The 26,630-nt window shown below is 41.8% G+C and overlaps 1 protein-coding gene across 2 annotated transcripts in view; it reads right to left on the reverse strand.

The window, feature by feature from the left end:
* Nucleotides 1–26,630, reverse strand: part of JAZF1 (JAZF zinc finger 1) — a 53,376-nt gene that overhangs the window by 12,369 nt on the left and 14,377 nt on the right. Inside the window, exons 3-5 of one of the 2 annotated variants that reach the window (XM_068131870.2) lie at nt 25,576–25,769; nt 20,519–20,688; nt 10,262–10,370 (exon numbers count right to left, since the gene is read on the reverse strand). In XM_068131870.2, coding sequence (XP_067987971.1) covers nt 10,284–10,370; nt 20,519–20,688; nt 25,576–25,769 — 451 coding nt within the window. In that variant the 3' untranslated portion in view covers nt 10,262–10,283. Of the gene's footprint in view, nt 1–10,261; nt 10,371–20,518; nt 20,689–25,575; nt 25,770–26,630 lie in introns of those variants that run through there. The other variant, XM_068131869.2, reaches the window with a different exon arrangement.

Consider the following 26,630-nt stretch of genomic DNA (forward strand, 5'->3'; position numbering starts at 1 on the left):
ATGTCGGACAGTGTTGAACAAATTAATACAGTTAAAGATTATTATGGCGTTTTTTTTTTTTTTAAATCCCAAAATCATAATGACCAGGTTGATGGATTGAAGCGGTGTGCATTTCATGAACCAATGATGTCGTCTCGCGACAATGATGTTGTCTCACAATGTCTCGCGACAAGGGTTTGTGAATAACAACCACCCTCTGGTCGAGGCTCATAGAAAAACTGATACTTATTGATGTAGCACGCTTACAATAGATATTGAATGGCGAGAAGTCTGGTTTGATTCGATTTTGAGAAATTAACATTCTTTGAACAAGTTAAATGGTAAAATAATGAAATGTGTGTGTGTATATATATATATATATATATATATATATATATATATATATATATATATATATATAATTATTTAAATTGGCCCCAGAGTGAGAACTCTGGGTATAGTTCTCAAGTCACTCTGGGTTGTGACTTGAAGAATGAATTGGGGTTGTGACAAGGTGTAGACAGATGGGAGGTTGCGACGTCGGTGCTGTGGATTCTGAGACAAAGTACAGACAAATTTTGTTTCACTTCTAAAAAATTTGTGGACAAAAGTGGGTGTGCGATTCAACCTTTTGGTGAGGATGTAAGGATGTAAGGATGTAAGGTAAAATTGAGTTATGGAATAAATTGCTAAAATAAATAATCTTTCAACATGCAAAGGGTGACAAGACATGGGATTTTAATGGGATTTTAATGGGATAAATATAAAAGATATTTGTTTTTTGTCAAGAAAAAGTGACAATTAGCTGACGAGTCACCGAGGGCCAAACTTTAACCTTTGACAGCAGAGAAATTGTGTTTTGACAGCAAATGACTTCCAAATAATATTTATGGCTGGATTGCTTACCTAGAAAAATATATCTGAAGACTTACGGACATAATTTAGGCAAAATATGGCAGAATAGTTGTTGATAGTTTAGGCACATCTCAGAATGCTTGTTGATTTAAATTTCAAAGTCAAATTTTTACACCTTCAAGACTTCATAGCTCTTCATAGCCGGTCTGAAAAGGACGCAGGCGTCACATGCTCGCCGCTTCTTCGACTGGGCCACTGTCTGTGGCTTGCTTTTTTGGTGGTCGTGTGGATTTTTTGGCCATTGAGTCTGCCCTCCGCATAGTCCCGGCTCTGCTCCCTGCTTCGCCTACCCGGCTCCTTCGCCTGCTTGCTGTTTCCTCGGGCACGCTCTCGTGGGTTGTGTCCTTCGCAGCGGTGTGGCGGCGGTTTTCCCGCCGTGATCTTGATTTGTAGCGGCGGCGGTTGATTGCCGCTGCATTTCCCGCTTTGCCGTGATCAACCTTGGCCTCGTGATCGTCTCTTTGCTCCTGTCTGCCCTCTGCTTGGTCCCGACTCTGCTCCTGGCTTCACCTACCTGGCTCCTTCGTCTCCTTCGTTTCCTTGGGCCTGCTCCCATGCGTTGGGACCATTGTTTCACCTCCTCAACCTTGGCCTCGTGCTCGCCTCTCCGCTCCTGCCTGGCATGGCTCTGCGGTACTCCGCCGCAAGGCTCCTTCTGCTCAATACCCGCTCCACCCCATCATGCATCTCTGCCATCAAATCAAATGGACTCCTCCGACGACCCAGGTACATTCACCGTGGCTCCGGTCGTAAGTTTGTATATGTACAATCAGGTCACTCCATCCCCGTCCTCTGGTCGGCTCAGCGCACTCCCACTCATCGTCCCAGCGCACCTAGTCACGGCAACGCACAAAATCGCACCTCCTGCCTGCGAACCCTGGCTAAATCACCTGAATTCATCCCTGCTGTTCAAAACAACATCAAGCTCACCCTGTTCAACACCCAGTCCCTCAACAACAAATGCCTCATCCTCAACGACTACATCCTGGATAACAAACTGGACTTTCTCTGTCTCACCGAAACCTGGCAACAACCACTGGACGACTACACGCTCAACCTCACCACAACCAATGGATATTCCTACGTCAATAAACCACACTCGGAGGGCCGAGGTGGTGGAATTGCCGTTATCCACCGTCAAGACATCAGAACCAGCCTCATCCCCATCGCCTCATCCTTTGAACACCTGGCTTTTAAACTCTCTGGTCGCACGCAGTCAGTCATGGCTGTCGTCTACCGCCCTCCCAAACCACACCCATTATTCCTGTCTGACTTCTCCTACTTTCTGACCCAGCTATGTTCCCTCTCCCCCTCAATCCTCCTCCTTGGTGATTTCAATATCCACATGGACTCCACTGACTCCACAATAACCACTGACTTCACTGATTTACTCACCTGCTTTAACCTCACTCAACATGTCGACTTTCCTTCGCATATCCGTGGTCACATTTTGGACCTTGTCTGCTCCACTGGATTAATTTTGCACCATCTCTCTGGCTCCGACCTCACCCTCTCTGACCACTTAGCCATCACTATGACCATCAACATCCCCACCCCCACCCCAACACCAAGACATTATCGCACTATCAACTTCCGTAAGCTAAACGCTCTTTCACCTACCTCATTCTCATCCACCCTCTGAAAAAATGTCCACTTCTCCCTTCATTGACCTCCACACCCCTTCCGACCTCACTGACTACTACAACCACACTCTCTCCTCCTGCCATGACCAGCTTGCGCCTGTAAAAACCAAAACAGTTTCTTTCACCCATTCTGCTCCCTGGTTTACCCCTGAACTCCGCCTGATGAAAACTCGTGCTCGCCAACTTGAAAGACTCCGCAATAAAACAGGTCTCACAGTTCACTCCCAAGCCTACAAGGACCACCTACAACACTACAAAGATGCCCTCTCCCACGCCCGCTCCGCCTACTACTCTCAAATTATCCACTCTGGCTCCGGAAACTCAAAACCACTCTTCTCGACAATAAACAAACTCCTCCGCCCCCTGGACACCACCACCCAGTCATTCACAGTAGACAACTGCATCTCCTTCCTTTCTTTCTTCCAACGCAAAATTGACAACATCTACAACAGCTTGACCACCGCCGCACCCGCTCCCCCTCCAACCACCTGCCCCCCCCCCCCCTTATCCTGCCTCAATTCTCCCCGGTCTCCCATACTGACCTCTCTGAACTCCTCATAGGAATGAAAACTGCCACCTGCACTCTTGACCCCATCCACTCCAGCTTTGTCAAGGCCTCCCTCCCTGCTCTCTCTCTCCACTTATCATTGCAACAATAAACTCCTCCCCGTCTACAGGTATCGTCCCACCATCCCTCAAAATTGCTGCTGTTACCCCCATTCTAAAAAAAACCTGGTCTAAACCCTGACACCCTAAACAACTTCAGACCCATCTCCAACCTACCCTTTCTGTCGAAAGTTTTGGAACGCGCTGTAGCCACTCAACTCAAACATCACCTCTCTGCCAATAACCTGTATGAAACATTCCAATCCAGATTCCACTCCAACCACAGTACTGAAACTGCTCTCCTCAAAATCACCAACGACCTTCTCCTCTCCTCTGACGCTGGCAACCTCAACATTCTCGTCCTCCTCGACCTCAGCGCTGCCTTTGACACCATCGATCACACCATCCTCCTCACCCGACTTGAATCCACCTTTAACGTTACCGGGACTGCCCTCTCTTGGATTAAATCATACCTCTCTGACAGACGCCAGTTCATCTCCATCAATAACTGCAAATCCCCCACTGCTCCCCTCCCCCAAGGTGTCCCCCAAGGTTCAGTTCTTGGCCCCCTCCTCTTCATCCTTTACCTGTCCCCCCTCGGTCACTTAATCCGCCATCATGGTCTCCAATTCCACTGCTTCGCCGATGACATCCAGCTTTTCATCTCCACCAAGTCCGTCTCCACCGACACCCACTCTATCCTGACAAACTGCATCTCTGAAATAAAATCCTGGCTTCAAATCAACTTCCTCAAACTTAACTGTGATAAATCTGAAATAATCATCATTGGCCCAAAAACACTCACAAAATCCACCCATAACGTTGCCCTCAACATCGACGGTATCCCAGTATCCACCTCCCCTCTCATCCGGAATCTTGGCGTCATCTTTGACCAAACCCTCTCCTTCGACAAATACACTAAACAGATCACAAAGACAGCCTTCTTTCACTTGAAAAACATCGCCCGTCTCCGCTCATCCCTTTCCTCCACGGCTGCAGAAACCCTCATCCACGCCTTCATCACCTCCCGTCTGGACTACTGCAATAGCCTCCTCTATGGTTCACCCTCAACAATCACCAATAAACTCCAATACATTCAGAACTCCGCTGCCCGTCTACTCACCCATTCCCGGACCCGTGACCACATCACCCCCGTCCTTTACAAGCTTCACTGGCTCCCCATCTCCCAGAGAATCCAGTACAAAATCCTCCTCTTGACCTACAAAGCCCTCCATAACCTGGCCCCATCCTACCTGGCTGACCTCCTCTCCAGACACACTCCCACCCGCAACCTCCGCTCTGCTGGTACCAACCTCCTAAACCCCCCCCCCCATCCGGACCAAATTCAGATCCTGGGGGGACAGGGCCTTCTCCATCGCTGCTCCCACCCTCTGGAACTCACTACCTCACACCATCAGAGACTCCTCCTCACTCACCACGTTCAAAACATCACTCAAGACCCACCTGTTCAGCACTGCATTCAACATTCAACCCACAGCATTTAACCCCTGACTATCACTTCTCCTTCTCCCTCCTTTTGCTTTAAATATTTCCCTATTGATTCTTGTCTTTTTGCAATTGTTGTTTTCATGTTTTGTTATGCATTATGTTTTGCACTCTGTCAAAGCACCTTTGGGCTTCATGAAAAGCGCTATACAAAATTAATGAATTATTATTATTATAGCTACACTTACTCTTGGAGAAATTGAAGGAAATAAGAAATGTGGATCACATGATTTCACTCGTATCTAATGGGACTTTATAATATTAATCTTTCTCCAACCAGTCACAGTTTCTTCAACCAGTCTCCAAAATCACCAACCAGTCACTTATAAGGCACAGAACAAAAACAAAAATTGTTTTTTTTAAGGAAAATAGTACTGATGAAATCTCCATGTTTTTTCCACATGTAGTTTTGTTGAAAAACGGATGAAGATGAATAATTGACGATTATTGGAAAATTTTGAGAATCTAACTGTGGAAAGTGTTATTAAATCATTGGTAGGTGTTACTAGGAAAACAAAAGTAGACAGACAAGCAAAATGAGTGTAAAGACGTTGACCAACCAAGATGTTGCATATCTTTGTTGACGTTCTGACGTTGTTTATTTCAATTATGGTAGGAATTAATAGAATTGCTATTAAATGAGAATTTTCAATTGGATGTTAAAGCAACAAAGAGTTTTATGGGATTATAAGGTCATATCACGACATCATGGAAAAGCTAATGTTAATTGTGGGATGTCAGAGGTAATGGTGTAGTTTAATGTTCACACTGTTTGGGAAAATAATGCTCGATGCAACATGATCCTAAAAAGAACCCATCCCTACATCTAAGGATCAGGGAGGGAAGGAATGGAAAATTTGAGGTATTAAAGTTACGAAACTCAAAATATCGAGGTTTGGATGTACAGTCATTAAAAAAAATTGAGTCATTCATTGGTTTGATGATACAAAAGTGTGGGGTATTTAGCATCGCCAGGCTAGCTTATTGGTTTAGGAATGTTCAGAGGTCATTACAATGTGATAATTACTTGTGTGATCATTTATGAAATTTCATGAACAGATATGTGAAATGGATCTAATTTGAGTGTGTATGAGAAAATTTGTTGCAGGATTCGTGGAATGTTCAAGGTCGGACATGATCGTTGGAGAACTTACAGTAAATTTGGGAAAAAGAAGTGACTTTCCATAAAATTCTCACAAAAGATTTCATAGGAAGCAAGAGAATAAATTTGAATTGGAAATTCTGGAAAATTAAAATACCCTGTATTGGACGAACACATGTGTTTCGGGGGGCATCATGGGGAATAGAACTGAAAGACAATTTTCGGATCAATTGATTTACCAGTTAATGGGAACGCTATGAAAGTCGCATGAAATTTAATGATAACATGACTCTCACATGGAAGTCAAAGGATGAAGCTGAAAGGAAAGGTGTATGCTGCATGTGTGAGGGTGTGTGTGTGTGCAACGAAGGCTGGAAAGGGTGGAAATGCGAATGGTTCGGTGGATGTGCAGAGTATCGCTGAGAGAGAAAACAAATGATGAATTGTGAAAGATGATGGGAATAGAGCCTGTGATTGACGCTGTGAAGAGGAACAGGTTGAGATGGTTTGGTCATGTGTGGAGGAAGGATGAAAGTGACTGGTTGAGAAGAGTGATGGAAATGAATGTAGATGGAAGTAGAGGACGGACGGGGAAGACCGAGAAAGACTTGACTAAAGATGGTGGAAGAAGAAATGTGGGCAAGGGGGTTAACAAGGAGAGATGCAGAAAATAGGGCAAAATGGAGAACATTGTCATGGGGACCGCAAGGCTAACCCCCGCTCTAGCAGGGAAAATGGCCTTAAAATGCATGTTGTTGTTGTTGTTATCTGGCATGTGAAAATATCTGCTATTAATCTTGGGGTAAAATTTTGGGGAGAATTGACCGAGGAAGGTAAAAGGGAGCTGGAAATGTTAATAATGATAGACCAGATGGGAAAACACTGAATAATATATTGTGGGACAAAAACGTTGGTCTAAATGTTAACATTGTGTGTAGTTCTGAAAATTAATAGGTGAATATTGATGAGCAGACTTTAAAAAATGACACCTACCCTGATATGGGAAAATAATAGCACAGAAAATTGGCAAAATTGATAAAGACTACGTATTATTTTGATGTTGTGTAAGTACGAAAGGTTTGTGGTCACAAATTTCAAAGGAAATGGAAGTTATGTCTTTGGGAAGTTTTCAAAATTTGTAAGGGATCTTGCATGGGTCAGCAAAGCATTTTTCAGTTTAATGGAAGTTGGATTTTGTAAAAATATACAGACATATGTGGGTACAGACATATAGTCGGGGTAAATTGACAATTTTCTGATTGGATTAAGATATGAACATACATGTTTAATGTAACCACAGTTTAATGTATATGGTTTAATGTAACCACAGTATAAAATAATATACAGATTTGGGACATTTTGTAAACTTTTGAATAAAGAGAAAAGTCATAAAATTCATTTTATTTTGTGAATGGAAAATATTTGCGTTAAAATAGCATGGTTAAAATGGTTAAAAGCAGTGAAGTGAAGGGAAGGTTTGGAACTGGCAGGACGAGCAGTGAACTTCTTCACTAGCAGTGAAGAAGCATGGTTAAAATTACGATCTAGTGATGGCCTGGACCTTACAGTATTAGTGTACTGTACGTTTTATTACAATAGATATGTTATGATATTGTGTTATAATTAAGGATATAAACGAGATGTAATGGTAAATCTTTCAAAGGGAGGAAAAATACAAAATGTATGAACTATTGGACGTGCTGTTACGTAGTTTAAAATAAAATAAAATCGTGATGTTACGTGCACCAACACCATACATTTTGATAACTTGGGACATCCACATACCGGTGTCATTTGTATTCACTAGTTAAAGTGGAAATATGAAAATTGTAAAATTTGATGATAAAACTAGGTTATTTGTCTTGTAAAAATAATAAAAGTAAAAGGATGTTCAAGTGAACTTTGTGCTGTGAAAAGAATGTCAAGTTAATGGAAGTGTTTTGTTTGATTAAATTTGTTCAATTTGTGTTCAAATGATCAATGTTTATCACAAGTCATGATAAATTAATGGAATTAATGCTCCAATTAATGGAACTAGGGCGTGCCCGCACGTACGGGCACGCCCGTACGTGCTTGCCCGTACGTGCGTGCAAAAAAACATGCGTGCAAACAACAACAACAAAAAAAAACTTTGAAACCACGTGGCAGTAACGACCACAGAACCCCCCCCTTCTATTTACATGAAATGGTTTGGTCCATTCGCAAAGCCAAAGCGAACGGCTTGCGAGTACGGTAGAACCCCCCCCCCCCCCCCTCTATTTACATGAAATGGTTTGGTCCATTCGCAAAGCCAAAGCGAACGGCGAACGGCTAAATCGCCATAGCTCGGTAACTACTTCTCCGATTAATTTCAAACCTTGAAAAGGCACATCCTCGGGTCCCCAGCAATATACCTGGCAAGTTTCAAGTATATCGGACCCGTGGTTGTCGAGAAACAGCGGTCACAGACAAACACACAGACAAACACACAGACACACATACAGAGATTACTGGAATTATAGATAGATGAAATGTGAATCTTGAACCAGATGGAAAACTGGCCTCACTGAAGGAAGAGTGGAATTATGTGATATTTATAGTATTTTTAATGAATGGTGCTGATATTTTATAAGGTGGATGAAAAGGGAAGGAAACGGTGCCCTGGGGGCATGCACCTGTTACATATTCATGCACCTGTTCCATAGCTACTATCTGTCCTTTGAATGAACTGTTACGGATGAGAAGTACAATGATATTGTAATCATTGTTGAAATGTCACAAATTTATTTTTCGGATTGTAGGTTATTTGAGGTCTAATGGGATTAATGTGTATGTTAGGAACATTTTGAAAAGAAATATGGATATATGGCATTACTAAAAACCAAGCAATTGAGAGTTCTTGGGTTAATGGGATACAAATAAATGCATCTACAAGTTGATGGTTTATAAAAATTTAGTCCTGGATGATACTTAAACAATGAACAATGTTGACAATATACAAAGAATGTGACTTGTTATTTTTTGGGGGGGGGGAAACATGTAGTTTAAAATAATTGGCTAAGTTTTAAAAATGAAGATGTTTTACAGAACTCTTACGATTATTTATATGAATAACGGACTATTCCATGGCGAGAGAAAATGGTTGATATTAATAAAAAGGAGAGGAGGAAAATACAGATCTTGGCAACAGATTTGTAAAATAATGAATGTGAGATAACGAAAATAATGTGAAAGAAAATTGTTAAGGATGGGAAAATTGAGGCCTATTGTATTATTATTATTTTTTTTGGGTTTATTTGTTATAAAATAAAGGAAAAAAAGGAGAGGTAATGATGATTTCAAGGAATTATGTGCTGAAAGTAATGTGAATCATATAATTATGTGTTTCAGACATTTTTTTTATTTTTGTTGGAAGATTGATATGAAGGAGATCTGTGATAATTATGATAAGAATACATAAATGGTTAATTTTGGATTCTTGCTTTGATTTGATTTGCAAAAAAGATTTTGCTGATGCTTGGTTGAGCACCTGTGAATTACACGAGACATTTTGGAAGTAAAATATGAAAGTAAGGTTGATATGAAAGAAGACGAATTATTTAAAAATTACAGTAAGAGTGATTTCCTTCTCACCTTCTGGTGAGAGGACCACATGATTGTGCAAATATAATGAAATATAATCTTTCAAATGTTCTAGGGGAACTTGTGAACCAATGTAAATTGTTATAAGGTTGGACATAATCGGGATATTGATTACATTGTCAGTTATAATGTGTTAATTCTATGTTTTAAAAATGATTTGCTTGATCCAGTGTGTGGGAAAACAGGCTCTGGGGTGGTTAAATGTAAGAGGACGTAGAGCCGTCTCAATAGGAGATTGGGCTGGCTCGCTACTTATTCCCCAGTATGGGACAATTAGATTATGACAGGAGTTGATAAGATTGGCATCTACGATAGAACGGCTTGCCAATGAAACTGCTGAAGTTGAAGTGGAAGTGAATGCTGAAATGGTAGCAATGAGGACCGTTGTTATGTAAAATAGAATGGTTTTAGACTTGTTGCTTGCTGAAAAAGGCGGAACTTGTGCCATCATTGGCTCAGCATGCTGTACCTATATTCCAGACAACTCTGAACGTATTACTGATTTGACGAAAAAAATCAAGAACGAAGGGGCAAAATTGCATAATTACTTTAAAGACACATGGGGAATCACATCTTGGCTAGTCAGTACCTGTGAAGGCTGGGGTGCTTCTATATTGTGTTGTGCCTTATCAAATGCATACCGGCACTAGTCACTAAATGCTTCACTGCTAAATTCTTCGCAACTACATCTCCCAAACCTCCAAGTCGCAATGAGACTTTCCGAGAGATGTGCATGATTGATCTGTATTGATTCCATTTAATGTTACACTCTCATACTTCCCCTCACTATTTAGATGGTTCCTGACATGAAAGCCGAAAGAACAATTGGACACACTGCTATCGCAAATAAGGGAAACTGCCAGACGATGGGCTAAGCAAATGGCCTACGTTGGAGACCTTTATTCACCTGTTCAAAAAAATCTGCACAGGCTACAGGAAGGTATATCCGTGGAGAACCATTGGACAGGGATCCTCAGGTGAATTTGGAAAAATTTAACCTGAGGACCGAAGGGGAAAAAAAAAGAACAGGAATTATTTGTGAAACCAGGGTTAAAATTCTGAATGATTGTTCCTCAAAACAGGGTCAACCTGTGACTGAGATGACTAAATTGAACACTTCTATCTTGTGGTCCTGGATACAGGACCAGAGGAGTGATTGGGGAAGTGTAAATTTATGAAGCAAGTAATTTTTATGAGCCACAACCTGCTTTCCTAGTGTGCAAGTGTTTTTGTGGTTTCCATGCAGAATCTGGGATTTCCTACAGTTGGCAAGTTATCTCCGACACTGACCAAATTCGTTCTGCATTCCATGCATTCCATGCAGAATCTGGGATTTCCTACAGTTGGCAAGTTATCTCTGACACTGACAAAATTCGTTGCTCGAGAAAAGTAAAAATTCTTAGTGGAGGCAATGGTAGATCACGTATTGTCATGACAAAATCATTTTTATGACTGAGGGTAATATTATTAAAAATAGGGTTTTTGAAAATAAGGTAATGTTAGATCGAGTATGTCTTATTGAGTTATATAAGCAAATTGAAGCAAAAGATATTGTCTTCTTGGTAAATAATTAAATAATACAAACTAACAGCTGAATAACACCATGTCTGACCAGCTGCCTGGAGTAATTAGCAAGTAATCGACTCAGTACAAAGTCCAAGATAAACATTGTATTGATAAGTAAATGGAAAATACTTGGTAATTATTTTGCAGAGTTTGGGCAAAAGAGTTCCTGTTGGACAATGGAAGGTGGATGATTTGCTTCGCACTGGCCGATGGCGGATGGGCCCACTGCACTTTCTTTCTATTTATCTAATAGATCGTTTTATGAAATTGTCAGCGTTCAGTAAAATCTTTCAAAAGAACGATGGTTAAACACTGAATCAAATAAAAAAAACTTATAGCTTGTTAGTGTTTGATAGGGGTTAGTCTAAAGTATAAAATCCATGTAGGCTAGCTCTCTCTGGCTCTCTGCTTCTCAGTAAAGATCTTTTGTGGGATTGCAGTATGATTTTTGACTTATGAGGGAAAAGATGAGTTTGCAGATTGAAAAAGGATGCGATTGTCATAGCTACTGAGTGACCTTTTGATTAAATAAGGACTTTCTTATTGTATGTAGGGCTGTCAACCGATCGGAGACCAGGACGAAATCCCGGCGGTTTCGGCTTTCGAGACGGTCTCGGGACGGTCCCGAGATAAATTGACTGACGCAATTTCTCGGTAAAAAAATCCCGGTTAAAATTCCAACTTCTTGCAGATATTTTCCATAATAGAGGCATTTATTGAGCCTTGCTTTCATTACTCTGCTTCTGCACAAGCATCATTTTTCGCAAGTGCAGCTGAACTGACACAAACGATGATAGATAAAGTAAACTCACTGTTCCAGGATTTTCCCCTTGTCAACAAACAATGCACTGCAAACGAATCCGAATTCCGAATCCGGATCTTCATCAACATCTAATCATGTCGTCCTTGTCACACACGCTGCATCTCCACAAAATTTCGTCCGAATCCGTCCACAACTTTTTGAGATATTGTGTTCACAAACAAATGGACAAACAGACAGGAGTGAAAACATAATCTCCATCGAGACCTTTGGTGGCGGAGGTAATGGAATCAGGATAAAGGTCCCAATGAAAATCCCCCGCATCACGACTTTATTTAAACCGTTGAATCCTTCCGCTGTATCACTCCGCCTCGCCCCGCTACGGTCACGTGTGCGTCCTTGGAGATGAGTTACGGATTGTGGTTGCTATGGTCTTTTGCACATTAATATCGAGGGATTCGCTCGAGGCCCCGTGAATGGAGCAACGATGTTTATTTAGATTAAAAACACGTTTATAACGGATTATTCTACACACAATGTATTAATACAAGTACAATACATGATGTAGTTTTATGAAATGAGTTTTTGATGAACGTTTATGTTTAATTGCAACGCTAAATCTATAAATTGTAAGAATCCCTCGGGGTTTGGTTTGACGGTTTGAATGTGAAAGTATTTTGGTTATCTTATCTCCACTTTAGGCCTGATAAGTTGATTACGTTTACTTTAGTCACAGAGTCAAAATAAGGAGGGGAGGGGGGTGATCACTACACCGCCTGCTTTATAATTTACTAGCAGAAGTACCCGGCATTGCCGGGTGGGGGAGGGGAGGGGAACGGGGGGGGGGGGGGGGGGAGGGCGAGCCTCTTGGCAAAGCGAGCGATTTTTTTTTTCATAGCGTCATAGCGTCATCACGTGATCGCTCTGAGCGAATCAGCGCCCACCTGCTCTGATGCCGTTGATTCCGTGCGCTGAGGTAAATATGAATAAAAAATATTTCGTTGTGTGGCAGGAACTTCTGAAAATGTCTGCCGTCGTCCTGGTGGGGCTTCCCAGGAATTCAGGTAACGCAGTCGGGTTGATCAAAGCATGGGCTCGGATAACTTGGGTGCCTTATCAGTCGACAATTGTTAAAACACGTGAACATTCGATGAAAGGCGTTATTTAGCGTTATTAGTTTCAATTTCTGGAATAAGGGGTCGGTATATTCGATCCGTCCACCGAACGGCTATCAACGGGTTGAACAAAAAATTGTACATTCCGATTTGAGTTGAGGCACGCAACGCTGCGTCATTATTGCCCGCTTAACGGAACTATTTAAAAAAAAGTAACATGCACATGTGCGCAGCAGCAGGACCCGGCAACTATTGAGCTATCATGAATATCGAACGGTCATACGTGTACGCGCGCGAGCTACGAGAACGCTTGACATGCCCAATCACAACTCACAAAATGATAATGAAACTCCAACCGGGACTCCAATATGCCTGGGCAGAAACATTTTCTCCCTCTCTCTGACATTCCGAGCAAGAAATTACACGACAATACAAACTGTAATGAGATAACCCGGTCCCATCGGTGGCCGATCATCTGCATGTAGGCGGTGTATTTTATTTCATCCCGGTAAATGGAAGCTAAGTCGGAATTTAAGTACTCAACATCAGAAATGAATTTTTTTCATTGTTGTTTATACTAGGGCATTGCCCGTACTATATCTATATCTAAAATTATATCCCCCCCCTCTATTTACATGAAATGGTTTGGTCCAAAGCGAACGGCTTGCGAGTACGGTGACAATCCCCCCCCTCTATTTACATGCAATGGTTTGGTCCAAAGCGAACGGCTTCCGGAGTTTGGTAAAGAAATCGCCATCGCGTGCACAAACGCGCAGGAAAGCGAATGAATCGCAAATTCGGTTTTATTAGTTTTAAAACATAGTTTAACGCCAACATAGTTTGCAAACGTGAAATAAATGAATACGCTCTCAAATGTGCCATCCGAGGCAGAGTGTGTCCTCCACGTTCGGCACACGCGATCGTTCGCTGCTCTCTGATTGGTTGAATCGTTTTTTGGACATAGCTCGGTAAGTAATTGTCCGATTAATATGAAACCTTGAAAAGGCACATCCTCGGGTCCCCAGCAATATACCTGGCAAGTTAAAAGTATATCGGACCCGTGGTTGTCGAGAAACAGCGGTCACAGACAAACAGACGTACAGACGTACAGAGATTACTGGAATTATAGATAGATATTGTAATGAAATTCCATTATTTTTGAAGCCTTATTATTTATTTTTTTAAATATGTATTACTTTGTCAGGAACCGAGCCGATCCGAGATCCCGTTATGAAAATTGAAAATTTATCGAGACGGTTCCGAGACGGGATTTTGAATCTAGCTAACAGCACTAATTGTATGCCTGGTTTTATTGATGTCTAAATATTAAACCATAAGTTAATGTCCCTGCACTGGCGTTATAATAACGTTGCTGCAAAGTTATAATAACGTGAACGCAACGTTATGATTGATAGAGTCTCGGCGCCGAAGAGTCTGGACCAACACATTCTTCTCATTAAAGAATTTTAAAATGCAGATCTGCTCTCAGCGGGGAGTACCCTCATCTCAAGATTTCACTCGACCAATCACATTGTATCCCCCGATCCTTGCTCCCTCCCACCCAAACTTTGCCCAACCAATCCTACTGCTCTCCTCCCCTCTCTTCGCTCCTCCCCGCTCCACTTGCTCCTCCCACATGAAATTGTATAAGAAACAGAACTGATGTCCAGTTATCAGGATTAGCACTGGAATTGTAAGATGTTGGGTTGTTGTACTTTAGGATTTTCACTAGGTTTGTAATGCTGTACTTAGGATGTTTTACTTGGCTGGTCGATTCTGTATGTTTACACTGTATGTTAACTGTATTCTATGCATGCTGGTGTTTGGTATGACATTTCTTTGTGCATCTCTACTGTACCAGGATTTCACTTGGGACCTTCTGTGATGTTGACTGTATACTGTGCATGCTACTGTATCCTTATGATGTTTTCTTTGTGCATCCCTACTGTACCAGGATTTCACTTGGGACCTTCTGTGAATCTTGCAATGTAATTTTTGAAATGGTTTGATAAAGGTTATTGTTTCTTGCTGTATATTTCCTTGTAGACAGAAAGTGTTGTCCTCCTCGGGAATTAAAATGTGTGACTCTCTTCTGACATTGAATTTTTGGTTCATCTATTACATACGACTGGAGGAAAATATCCCTAAACTTTCAATCCTGACAAATCTCACACTCTTACTATGTCTCTCCGAAAAGACCGACTGGAAAACCCTCCCATCTACTTTCTCAACAATCCTCTCCAAGAAGTTGTCGCTTAAGCTTTTGGGTCTCACTATCTGCCATGATCTTTCTTGGGAAAACCACATTTCCAAGCTGGCCTCCAAAGCCAGTTGCCGACTGGGCATCCTCCGTCGTGCGAAGTCCTTCCTTGGCACACCTGAGCTCCTCGCCACATACAAGGCTTTCATCCGCAGCTCAATGGAATACTGTTTCCCCCCTCTGGGCCAGTGCTCCTGTCTCACACCTAGCTCGGCTTCACGCTGTTGAAACCAAAGCTTTCAGCATCATTGGAATCTCCTGCGATGAAGCTAACTCCAAGGGCCTCTCACTCACTCACCGCAGGCAGGTTGGTGGTCTTTCTGTCTTCTACCGACTCCTCTCCGGCCTTGCTCCCCCAGCTCTCTCTGTGCTCTGTCCCCCCAAATATTCCGACAGGTCACACAAGATCTGCCAGCAACCCTCTTATGGTTAAACTGCCAAAATCTTGGCTCATTGCTCACCTTCACTCTTTCATTCCCCTTTTCTCCCGCCTCTGGAACAAACTCCCCCACTCCCTTCAATCCCACTCCTCCCTCCAGGTCTTTAAAACAGCGGTTCACCACCATCTCTCGTCTTCCCCCATTCAAAACCTTGATCTTTTCTACCCCTGCTAATTCACCCCAGATACACTTTTTTGAAATTCCAGCTTCTTTCCTGGAAGTCCTTGCAGTGTCCATATGTTTTATACCTCTCCCACCTCCCCCCAAGCCCTCTCCCTCCCACATTTCTCTTGATGTCCCTGCTCTCAAATGTTGCATTTGTGTCCTTCCCCCTCTCTCCCCATCTTGTCAACGCTCCCCTTATTGTGTTTTTTGTGTCGGTTTGACTTTTTGTGATTTATGTTAGCTCTTTCACGAGCCTCGATCTTGTATACAAAAAAAAAAAATCTATGTTTACAGAAAACAAAATGAAGCCTCCAAAGAAACGAACACCTTCCCTACAGTCAAACATGGAGGAGGTTCATTGATGTTTTGGGGTTGCTGTGCTGCCTCTGGCACTGGGTGCCTTGAATGTGTGCATGGCATCATGAAATCAGGAGATTACCAAGGCATTTTGGAGCGCAATGCTCAACCCAGTGTCAGAAAGCTGGGTCTCCGTCAAAGGTCATGGGTCTTGCAGCAGGACAATGACCCCAAACACACTTAAAAAAACACCCAGGAATGGTTCAAGACAAAACGCTGAACTGTTCTGAAGTGGCCAGCAACGAGTCCAGATCTAAATCCCATTGAACACCTGTGGGGAGATCTGAAAACAGCAGTTGGGAGAAGGTACCCTTCAAATCTGGGAGAACTGGAGAAGTTTGCACACGAAGAGGGCCAAACTTCCAGGGGAGAGGTGTTGGAAGCTCATTCATGGCTATAGGAAGTGCTTGACTGCAGTTATTTTGTCCAAAGGCTGTGCTACCAAATATTAAGTCTAGGGTGTCAATAATTTTGTCAATGCCATTTCTTTTTATTTTCTGATTTAGAAGGCATTAAGTTCTGAATCCAAAACAAAGATTGTGTAATATTAACAGTGAAATAAGGAATTGTGGAGACCAAATACTTGGTCAATTTCAACTTATTTTTCGAGAAAATTGTGAGTTATTTGAAAAAAGTGCAATGGTGCCGATACTTTTGGCCACAACTGTAGGTGCCATGAATAAGGCCATTATATTTTGTTTCAGGTGCAGATCCAGATCTGGCCCATCAGTGGGATACAAAATGTAAACTGTTCAGGCTGGAGGAGGTATGCGCTCTACCGAGTACGTTCGTTTCAATTGTGATGTGGTTATTTTTGGCTGCCACCCACATTCCTCTATATTTTCTCGAAGCCCAGGAACCTAACCCTCTTTTCCCCATCGGTAGGGTGCATCAAACGCCCTTAGGTTCTTGGATTTTAATGTCTATTCTCTCAAATGTTACACTTGTTGGTAGAAGTATGTATGCAAAAAATAAATGAAATCAGAGGTGGTCCTGGGTGGCCACCGGCCACTTTTATATATTTAGGGCCATTTTCGGGGCCGCACTATGTAAAAATGTTTGATTTTGTTATTTTACACCCAAACCTAGTCATGTGTGGTATCAAATTGAAGGTCTTGATGAGAGGAATACAAATATAACAATTTTATGCAAAAAACGATGGTTTGATTATAATTAGTTTGTATTTTTACATGAATGAAATCGGAGGTCTAATCGTGGGTCCCATACTAGTAGTCTAATAATATCCTTTATTTTCTTTCAGATGGCAGATAAGAAGACCAGATTAGCAAGTGCCATTTTTGGTCTTGGCAATGCTTTTACAGAAGCAGATGGTACATTGACAGGAGTCCGCCTCCCAACTTGCCGGCAGGTTCTTCGATGCGTGATGTGGTACATCCAGAAAGAAATATGTGAAGGCAAACAAACTCAGCCACTGAAATGGAAATCTGCCAGCATCGTCCTTATCCAGCTGAAAAAATTCTACACTAAAGCAAATATTCCTATGCTTTCAGACCATCAATGCTGCAAACTAATACTTGACCTTCTTAATGACAATAACAAATTGCGTCAAATACCTGTTTCTCGCCGAGAATCTCCAAGCACTTTGGCTAAGTTGCAAACCATGAATGAACGTCTTGATAAGACCTTTGGTGTATGGACAAAAGATGCAATGACAAACATTAAGAATGAGGAAGATAGAGTATTTTTAGAGTCAATGAAATCTGACAGAGTAGCCTCATTTGGTGGTGTTGACAAGAAGAAAGTTGATAAAGATCATAGAAAAGAAAAACGCCTCTTAGCGGAAGCTTCAAGACGAGAACGTCATGAATCATCCAGTGTACAAGAGATGACAATTAGTTCTGTATGCTCTGATGATAGTGACTCTGCAGATAGCTTGGAAGAAACTGAAGAAGAGGCGATTCCAGAGTTTCAAAGGAAGCGTAGTCACCACAGATCAACATATGCAGGTACATCTGCCTTTATTCCTCATGATATTCTGAAAAGACATTCAGTTGTGTCTGTTGCTACTCGACTAAACATAACTCCTGTTCAACAGGTTGCGCTCACCAAAGCTGTAATTCAAGAGGCAGGAGGTGATCCACGTCGTGTGGCCAAGTCGTACTCAACTGCTGATAAGGCTCGACGATCAATAACAAGTGCTATCGCCAAAGATATTCAAGAAAATTGGATCGCCCCAACAGCTGCAACACTTCACTGGGATGGCAAGCAGATACCAACGCTCACAAACAAGAATGTCAAGGAAGAAAGATTGCCAGTGTTGGTTGGGAATGCCACTGATGTAAAGCTACTGGGGGTGGCTAGATATCCTCCTGGAAGTGATAGGTCATCAGGTGACATCATTGCCGAGCACACTTACACGTATCTACATTCATGGAAGTGCAAACAATCAGTTGTCAACTTATGTTTTGACACAACAGCATCAAACACTGGACACGTTACAGCTGCCTGTGTTACCATTCAATCAAAACTGGACCGTGCTCTTCTGTGGTGTGCATGTCGCCATCATGTTGGAGAGGTAATCCTGGATCATGTGTTTGACGTTCTCAAAATTGAGGCATCAAAGTCTCCAGAAGTATCTTTGTTCCAAAAATTCCAGAAGAATTGGGAACGCATATCGCATGCAAAGAATGAAAGTTTAACCAAAATTGACATTTCCATGTACAATGACTATGCACAACAGCTGCTTTTATCCTGCAAAAACAAGGTTTTAAGCACAATCCGCACAAGCGCTTCATACTGTAGGGAAGACTACAAGGAAATGGCACAACTCTGCCAGGTAGTCCTCGATGATGATGTCACAAAACAAGGAACACTCCACAGACCAGGGGCCATGCATAAAGCAAGGTGGATGTCAAAGATTCTTTATTCCATCAAAATATGCCTACTTGAAGAGCAAATTTCTCTACTACCTCGAGGAACTGTAACAACACAACATCAACAGAAAAAACTGAAGGAGTTTGTTGTTTTTGTTGTTTATATTTATTGTGATTGGTGGCTCATATGTCAGTCTGCTTCAAATGCCCCATGGTTTGATTTGTGCTTTTACAAGACTCTGCTCAACTATAAAGCTGTCAACTCAACCATTTCAGTCAGCGCTGTGAAAGCCTTTGATAGACATTTGTGGTATTTAACCCCAGAACTGGTTGTTTTGGCACTGTTCAGCAATGCAATTCCTCAAAAGGATCGTCGTGCCCTTGCAGATGTGTTACTGGCCATACAACCAGATGAAATGCCAAGCACTCCAAAACACCGCTACGGTTCTGGATATGGCAAACCGTCATTTCCAAAAATTACAGAAGCGACAACCCTGGCTGATCTTGTGAACGAGGACTCGTGGTTTACAGTAAACCTTCTTCACCTAGATATGACCTTCCTAACAGAGGATGTTGACACTTGGCAGAACAATGAGCACTTCAAGGCAGCCAAGTCCATTGTGGATGGGCTTAATGTTGTGAATGACCCTGCGGAGAGAGCAGTAAAGCTCGCAACTGATTTTGTCTCAACTGCAAGAAGAGAAGACCACTTCCAAAATCTTCTTCAAGTGGTTGAATGTGACCGCAAAGCGAGGCCAAATTTGCGGAAACGAGCAAAGTTGGAGTAGTGACATTGGCGTTGTGCTTAATACATTTTCAAACTTTTAATCAATGAAAGTACAATACTACAACACTGTACTACAACTTTGTAATATGAAGAACGATTTTGGTTAATTTTACATTGACATGTAAGGTTGTTTTAACTGTTTGATATTAGGCATTTAGTAAAAGTAGGACTTTACTTTTGTATATAGGTATAATGGTTAATTTTACATTATCTTGTAGTTAATTTTACATTATCTTGTAAAGTAGTTTAGCTGTGGCCCTAAATGGCCCTAAATATATAAAAGTGGCCGGTGGCCACCCAGGACCACCTCTGATTTCATCTATTTTTTGCATACATACTTCTACCAACAAGTGTAACATTTGAGGGAATAGACATTAAAATACAACAACTTTTTGAAAATCATGGGGCGTTTGATGCACCCTACCCATCGGCCTTTGGTTTTATCTACTGCGGTTTTGAATATCACGGCATTTCCCAGGAGCGTAACCCCTGCTATATTTAAGGGGTTTACTGTATTTGTACTTTGCTTTATAAATTAGTTTGAAGGGGGAATCAAAAGGATGGAGGAAAGGTATTTGTCATTGGAGAACCACCTTGGCAAACATCATTGGAGTGGGAATTGTAGCATTTGTCATTCCAATTATAGACGTCAGATTTCAGATTTTTATTTCACCATTTCCTTGTTTATGTTCAAAACTTTGTTGTGAACTCTTGTATAATACAAGCAATCACTTGTTCATCTCTTGAAGTCCCTTTTCCATGCAGGCTCAATAATTTGGTCTCCACTTCTCATGTTTCATCTTACTTGAAGTCAATTTCTGTGTTTGTTCATCACTTTAGCCAAATAGCATTGATCTCTTACCTTGTAGCGCTTCTTGCAGCCAGGTACTGGGCAGGCAAATGGCTTCTCATCATCACCATTCATACACATCCCGCTCAAAATCGTCTCCGAACTAATGGCGCTCTCCATGGTCCATGACTCATCGCTATCCGACTCCTCACAATCAACTTCCTCATCGTCAAACTCACTTCCTGTTTAGCAAAGGCACAACAACCGAGATGCACAAATAAACCATAAAAATGACCATAGTGGCTAAATCTTAATGGTCAGACTGCTGAGGTTACCGAGTGTGATGATGGTAACTAAAAATGCTTATCCCAATACAAAAAAAAAAATCCTAACGATTTCAAATAATCGTTATCCTATACCATAATGCTAAAAATCCTTTTCCGAATACTAAACATTGAAATAATACGAGACTTTTGAAATGACGTAATAAAAGAAATGTTACGAACCCGACTCCTCTCATGCAGACATTTCTCTTATTCCTATATATTCGTGAGTCTGATTTGCATTTAGAAACAGAACAATTATGGTTAACCCTTATTAAATTGGCACACTTTTGTCCAAATGCTGAAAATTATGTTCAAAAGATTATTTGAATTAGAGATTTTGTGCTTGCATCGGCAGGTGAAAAGTTCCCGGCGAGCAGAGCTAACAGTGTAAACACACACACACCGCACATGTGCAAATGCCTCATTTAGCATTCATACGTCATTTCGAAAGTCACGTATTGACAAACACTCTTTTTGACACTCTACACTACTTTTGAAAGGAGCTCTCACGTCGGGAAATCCACCCAAATTAATTTTACCAACCTCTCTATCCCTTCCTTCACTCCTACCTCCCCCACTTTTCAATTTATCTAATCTCAACTTAACCCCCTTCCCCTTCCCAAACCCTTCCTTTTCCCATAGCGGAGTTCTCAACACCTTCCCAAATTCCACCTTCCATATCCCCAATTACGTACCTAAAAAAAGAGTCCATTAAAGGCAGCAATTATTAATGGCAGTGCGAGCAACATAATCAATGAAAATACCACAGGCAAATATAAAAGTATGCTTTTAAAATAACATGATCAACTTTGCATCGGATTCAATGTCACTCAAAACTCAAACACAGCAGTGAAAATAATCCCTGCAATAATTAAAGAAATTAAAAAGTGGACGGACTTTGCCAACTCGAGTGGGTTCTGTAATCTTAGCTATCTGGAGATTTCATCTCGTTAAAAGTTTGTTGAAGTTGTGTATGACTGTTGGTGCAGTGTCCATGCAAATTCAAAATGCTTCAGTTCTCGCTCCCTTTAGTGGCCCCATGAAAGCAGAAATGCAAAGTACAAGTGTCCTCAACAGTCCAAACAGGCAAACGAGTGGAGAAATACAAACACCGTGCATGGCCAAACGACCCTCTTAATTCGGTGCATTCATTCCGTGAGCAAAACCTTTGAGGCCTGAAACATCACGATTTCACCTCCCCATCGCCACACATCACACGCGTATCAGCACGGTTGAAGAATCTCACCAATGCACACTGTGGTTACACCACTGCACTGCAAAGCATTACAGTAAAACAGCACATCCGCATGCACACACCCTTTCTGCATAGCTTGCACCACCTTATTACCAGCACCACAACCACCATGGTCCCACAGCTGTCACAGCAACAATGGATGAAATCAACAAAATGTTGATTGAGGGATGCCAACCACATTGGAAAGCAAGGAGAAACAGATGTTTCAAGAGTTTGTTTTTTTTTGCATACAAGATCGAGGCTCGTGAAAGAGCGAACATCAATCACACAAAATTGTGTGATCGTGTAATCACACATTGCAAAAAAGAAAAAAACAAACCTCCCAAAAAGGTTCTACCTGTCCGCTGATAGACTGATGGGAGGTAATGTTCATGAGCAAGACTAGTTACCTCCGCCAGTATATTAAGGAGTAATTATTTGGAGATTACTGTAATTACCTCCGCCACCAAAGGTGGAAGGAGGTTATGTTTTCACCCTTGTCTGTCTGTCTGTTTGTTTGTCCGTTTGTTTGTGAACAAGATATCTCAAAAAGTTGTGGACGGATTCGGACGAAATTTGGTGGAGATGTAGCGTATGTGACAAGGACAAAATGATTAGACTGTGGTGAAGATCCGGATTCGGATCCGGCTACTAGAATTTTTAAAGTGATTCTTCACCATTGTGAGATAGGGACAAAAACGATACATAGCAGGATATCTCAAAAAGTTATGGATGGATTTGGACGAAACTTGGTGGACAGGTTGTGTGTGTGACAAGGAAGAATCGATTCAATTTTGGTGAAGATCCAGATCCGGCTAGTAGAATTTTTAAAGTGATTCTTCACCATTGCGAGATAGGGCCAAAAACGATACAAAGCAGGATATCTCAAAAAGTTGTGGACAGATGATTTTGATTAAATGCGATACTGTATTGCGATTTTCTGGTCTACTCTGGGATACAAAACGTAAACGGTTCACCTGGCAGAGGTGTGCTCTCTACCGAGTGCCGTTCTAGTTCATGTTACTCCAACAATCATTGGTTTTGGCAGAAGATTTGGTATTATGCCCCCAATGAAATGCATCATCAATAAAGATCAAAGTTACCCTCGTTTGATGATCCACTTAGGGAAATGAAAAGCCGTCGGGTCATTAGAAAAGCGTTGCTAATAAGCCGCATTACTGCATGCGTTTCCGTTAACAACGACCGAAAACAATAAATGAGAGAGCGTGGTGATTTAAAAAATCCGTTTTAAATTGGAATCGGGGCACAAGACATCTCGAGTGGGCCAAACATTGCTCTTGTTGTACAAAGCATCGGGAAAAAACAACAACAAGACCGATGTCGTGCATGGACAATATTGCTAACTGCCTAATTAGGAGAAAGTCCAATTAGGAAGTTGTACACAAGAGAAGCTGAATAGTTCCGTATTAGAATGGAACATTGGAATTTAAAAGGAAGGTCTGAATCACCAAGAAACAATAAACTCTCCTTCCGCCTCCAACCTCCCAGCCTATTCTCCCACCCAGGTCAAAACATCTGGGACGTCTTATGTGTTCTGCATTTGTTTTAGTAATTACATGTGTATGCTTAATGGTTGGACAATTATTTATTTATTTATTTTTTTGGCTGGGTTCAAGCATGCCGTTAAATAAGCAGTGCAGAGACAACAGCAAAGTCACCAGCAAGAACTCCGACGTCAGCATATTGGGGAAGCAATGCAAGTGGAAGCATGTAATAATAAAACTAGGCCTTGTGGCAGTACTTCTCAATGCTTTTTTTTTTAATCATTAGCATTATTTCGCAGAACATTTTCGAGTTTGCTCGATCCTCAAGGCTCACCAAACCAAATTTTCCTTTGTCGATGTGTATTTAGAATTTGATTACCAGTAATCTATTGGAAGGGTGAGTTTTTAAAAAACAACACTTTTTTTTCCACCAAATGAGCAGATTCAATCTGATATTGATTTAAATGTTTCAAACAATGATATTAATTATTTAGAAGTTTTATTATGAAAGAAAATCCATTGAAAAAACCATTGAGCCAAAAAAAGGAGATTACAAACAATATTTTTCAAAACAATCTCTCAAATATGTCATTAAAGATTACAAAGCAGTAAAATAACATATTTAAAACGGTTCCCATAAGCAATCAAGTGAGAAATAGAATTTCCGAACTTTAATTTGTCAAGTGAAAAATTTGCGCCTGTCTTGAGGAGCAGAGGCCCTTAATGGCTCGATGCTGGAAAGAATGCCACAAACTTCCTGATCCAGGCTGTTTAGACATGAGTTGTTGTTCTTGATAAGCGAGAATACAATAGTAGTTTCAAATTAATAAATCACAGCGATGCTCGTTATTTTCCTCTAATAATTAAAATACTGTGGCAGGCCAATGGTGCGAAGCACTGCCCCATGATACCACACCTTTCAGGCCTGGATATCTAAAAATAGGACCACTGGACCTGTATCTTGCCTGGGCCTAGGCATAATGTTGTAATCCAAATTTGGTAGCATTCTGAGTGATGGATCTGGAGAAGAAGATTTTTGAAGGAATTTACGTGATTTTCCCCAAACATTGACGAAGTCGGCCATTTTGACACACTTCCAGTCACGTGATCGGCGTGACCTCCGCAATTTACCATCCCCACCCACGCCTAATGTTTAACCTAAATTTGGTAGCATTTTGACTGGTGGTCTGGAGAAAAAGATTTGTGAAGGAATTTACCAAGTCCACCATTTTGACACACTTCCGGTCACGTGACTGGAACGAGCTTTACAATCCCCGTTACCAGTCTGGAGCGGAACCTTGCTGCCAAATTTCAGCCTGATTGACCAAGCGGTTCGGCTGGAAAAGCCGAAATAGGAGACGGACGGAAGGACTGACGGTGCATGATGACGATATCTTATCTTGAATTCAAATTCCAGATAAGCTAAAAATAGGATGGCATTCTCTTTGACCACTTAAAGAGTAAAATACCCACTTGAATTATAGAAATGTTGGAAATGGGCTTCATACATATTCAATGCAGGAGGTTAGTCCTCAGTTTTGATCAAAATTCCAGGCTGTGTCGTGTGTACGAGTAGTTACCAAGTTTATCTGACCTTTTGACCTCACAATGACCAACCTAGAAAATGAAACGGAAAGGGGCTCAAACATACTCATGAATGACTATCATCGTAAATAAAACCTCCATCCGCACTGACATGTGATTAAGTGGTCAAATTATTGAAGATTAAAAAGAGGTTACTTCCGAAAGTTCAGTGCAGATTCTCAAACAACAAGGTAAACATTCACATGCCTCCTCCCCCCAAGCCCTCTCCCTCCTACAGATCTCCCGATGTCCGTGTTCTCTGCTGTTGTACTTGTGTGCTTCCCTCTCTCCCAATGTTCTCCCGCTCCCTTTATCTTATGTTTTGTGTGTCGCTTTTTTTTTGTGATTGATGTTAGCTCTGACATGAGCCTCGATCTTGTATACAAAAAAAACAAACAAAAAAACATTTCTGGCAAACAAGCAAAGAAGAAATGGAATGACTGCGAGCGCAAGGCCATTGCCGTCTTTCAGCGCACTCACCTGTCGGAGTGTTGCTGCGGAACGAGGAGGCCGGTGTAATCGGAGGGGTGACCGGAGGCGTTAGGCTGACGCTGTTTTGTCGTTGCTGTGAAGCATTACAGGACTGACGCACACTTGGAATGGTGAGTGCAAGCTTCGCCTGGTTGCGTTTCCTCGTCAGCTCGTGCTCACGCCGTGCAGCTTCAGTCATGAACCTGGAATATACGCACTCGGATGAGAGATACGCCAGGCAGAAGCCAACGTTTCCAATAAACGAGTGTTTGGGTGTGGAAAGGTCTACACGGTCTACACAGGTCCCCGACTTATGTACATCAAAATGGTTCTTTCTACCCACGATCATCGGAGCACCTACCTATGCAGATCTACCTGAATCTATACATCACTCTACCCCACCGACATAACAATACGCACTCGGATGAGAGATACGCCAGGCAGAAGCCAACGTTTCTAACAAACTTGAGTGTTCAGGTGTGGAGAGGGCAACCCGAGCAGCTGGGGCCAAACAAAGCCCTGTGGAAACAGCTTGTAAATCACCCACCCGTAATCATCAATGGAACCAGTTCCATGAGAACCTCTGGTGCATCAGACAACTGCTAAATATGGAGGCATGGTGCTAGGGAGCTGGTGGTGGCCGGTCGTGATGTTGATTACCCGACTTTATACGCTCACATTCAAAGTCGATCAACAGCAGTGTCTTTGTGGCAGAGAGGTGCAAGCTCAACAGTAGAGAATTGGTCATTTCTACACAATTCGCATTTTAAATCAACAATTAAAAACACCTCCACAAATATTGGAAGACGATGAAGACTAAAAACGGTACAAGATCGAGCTACGAGAACATTGCTACTTATCCACAAAAAAGGGAAACAACTGGCTTGGTTTGAGACAGACCGCCATCTCCTGGATGCCTTGTGGAAAAGGGCGTTTTATAGGGCTTACGTTTATCAACATTTCACTCTACCAGTAGATACCCAAGTGTGGAGATTTAAATGGAGTAGATTAAAATGCAACGGTATATTCAATAATAGCAGCACCACACGGCATAGTGTGCAGTT

Source organism: Myxine glutinosa, chromosome 12 (genome assembly GCF_964187855.1).
Source record: "Myxine glutinosa chromosome 12, kmMyxGlut1.1, whole genome shotgun sequence".
NCBI classification, from domain to species: domain Eukaryota; kingdom Metazoa; phylum Chordata; class Myxini; order Myxiniformes; family Myxinidae; genus Myxine; species Myxine glutinosa.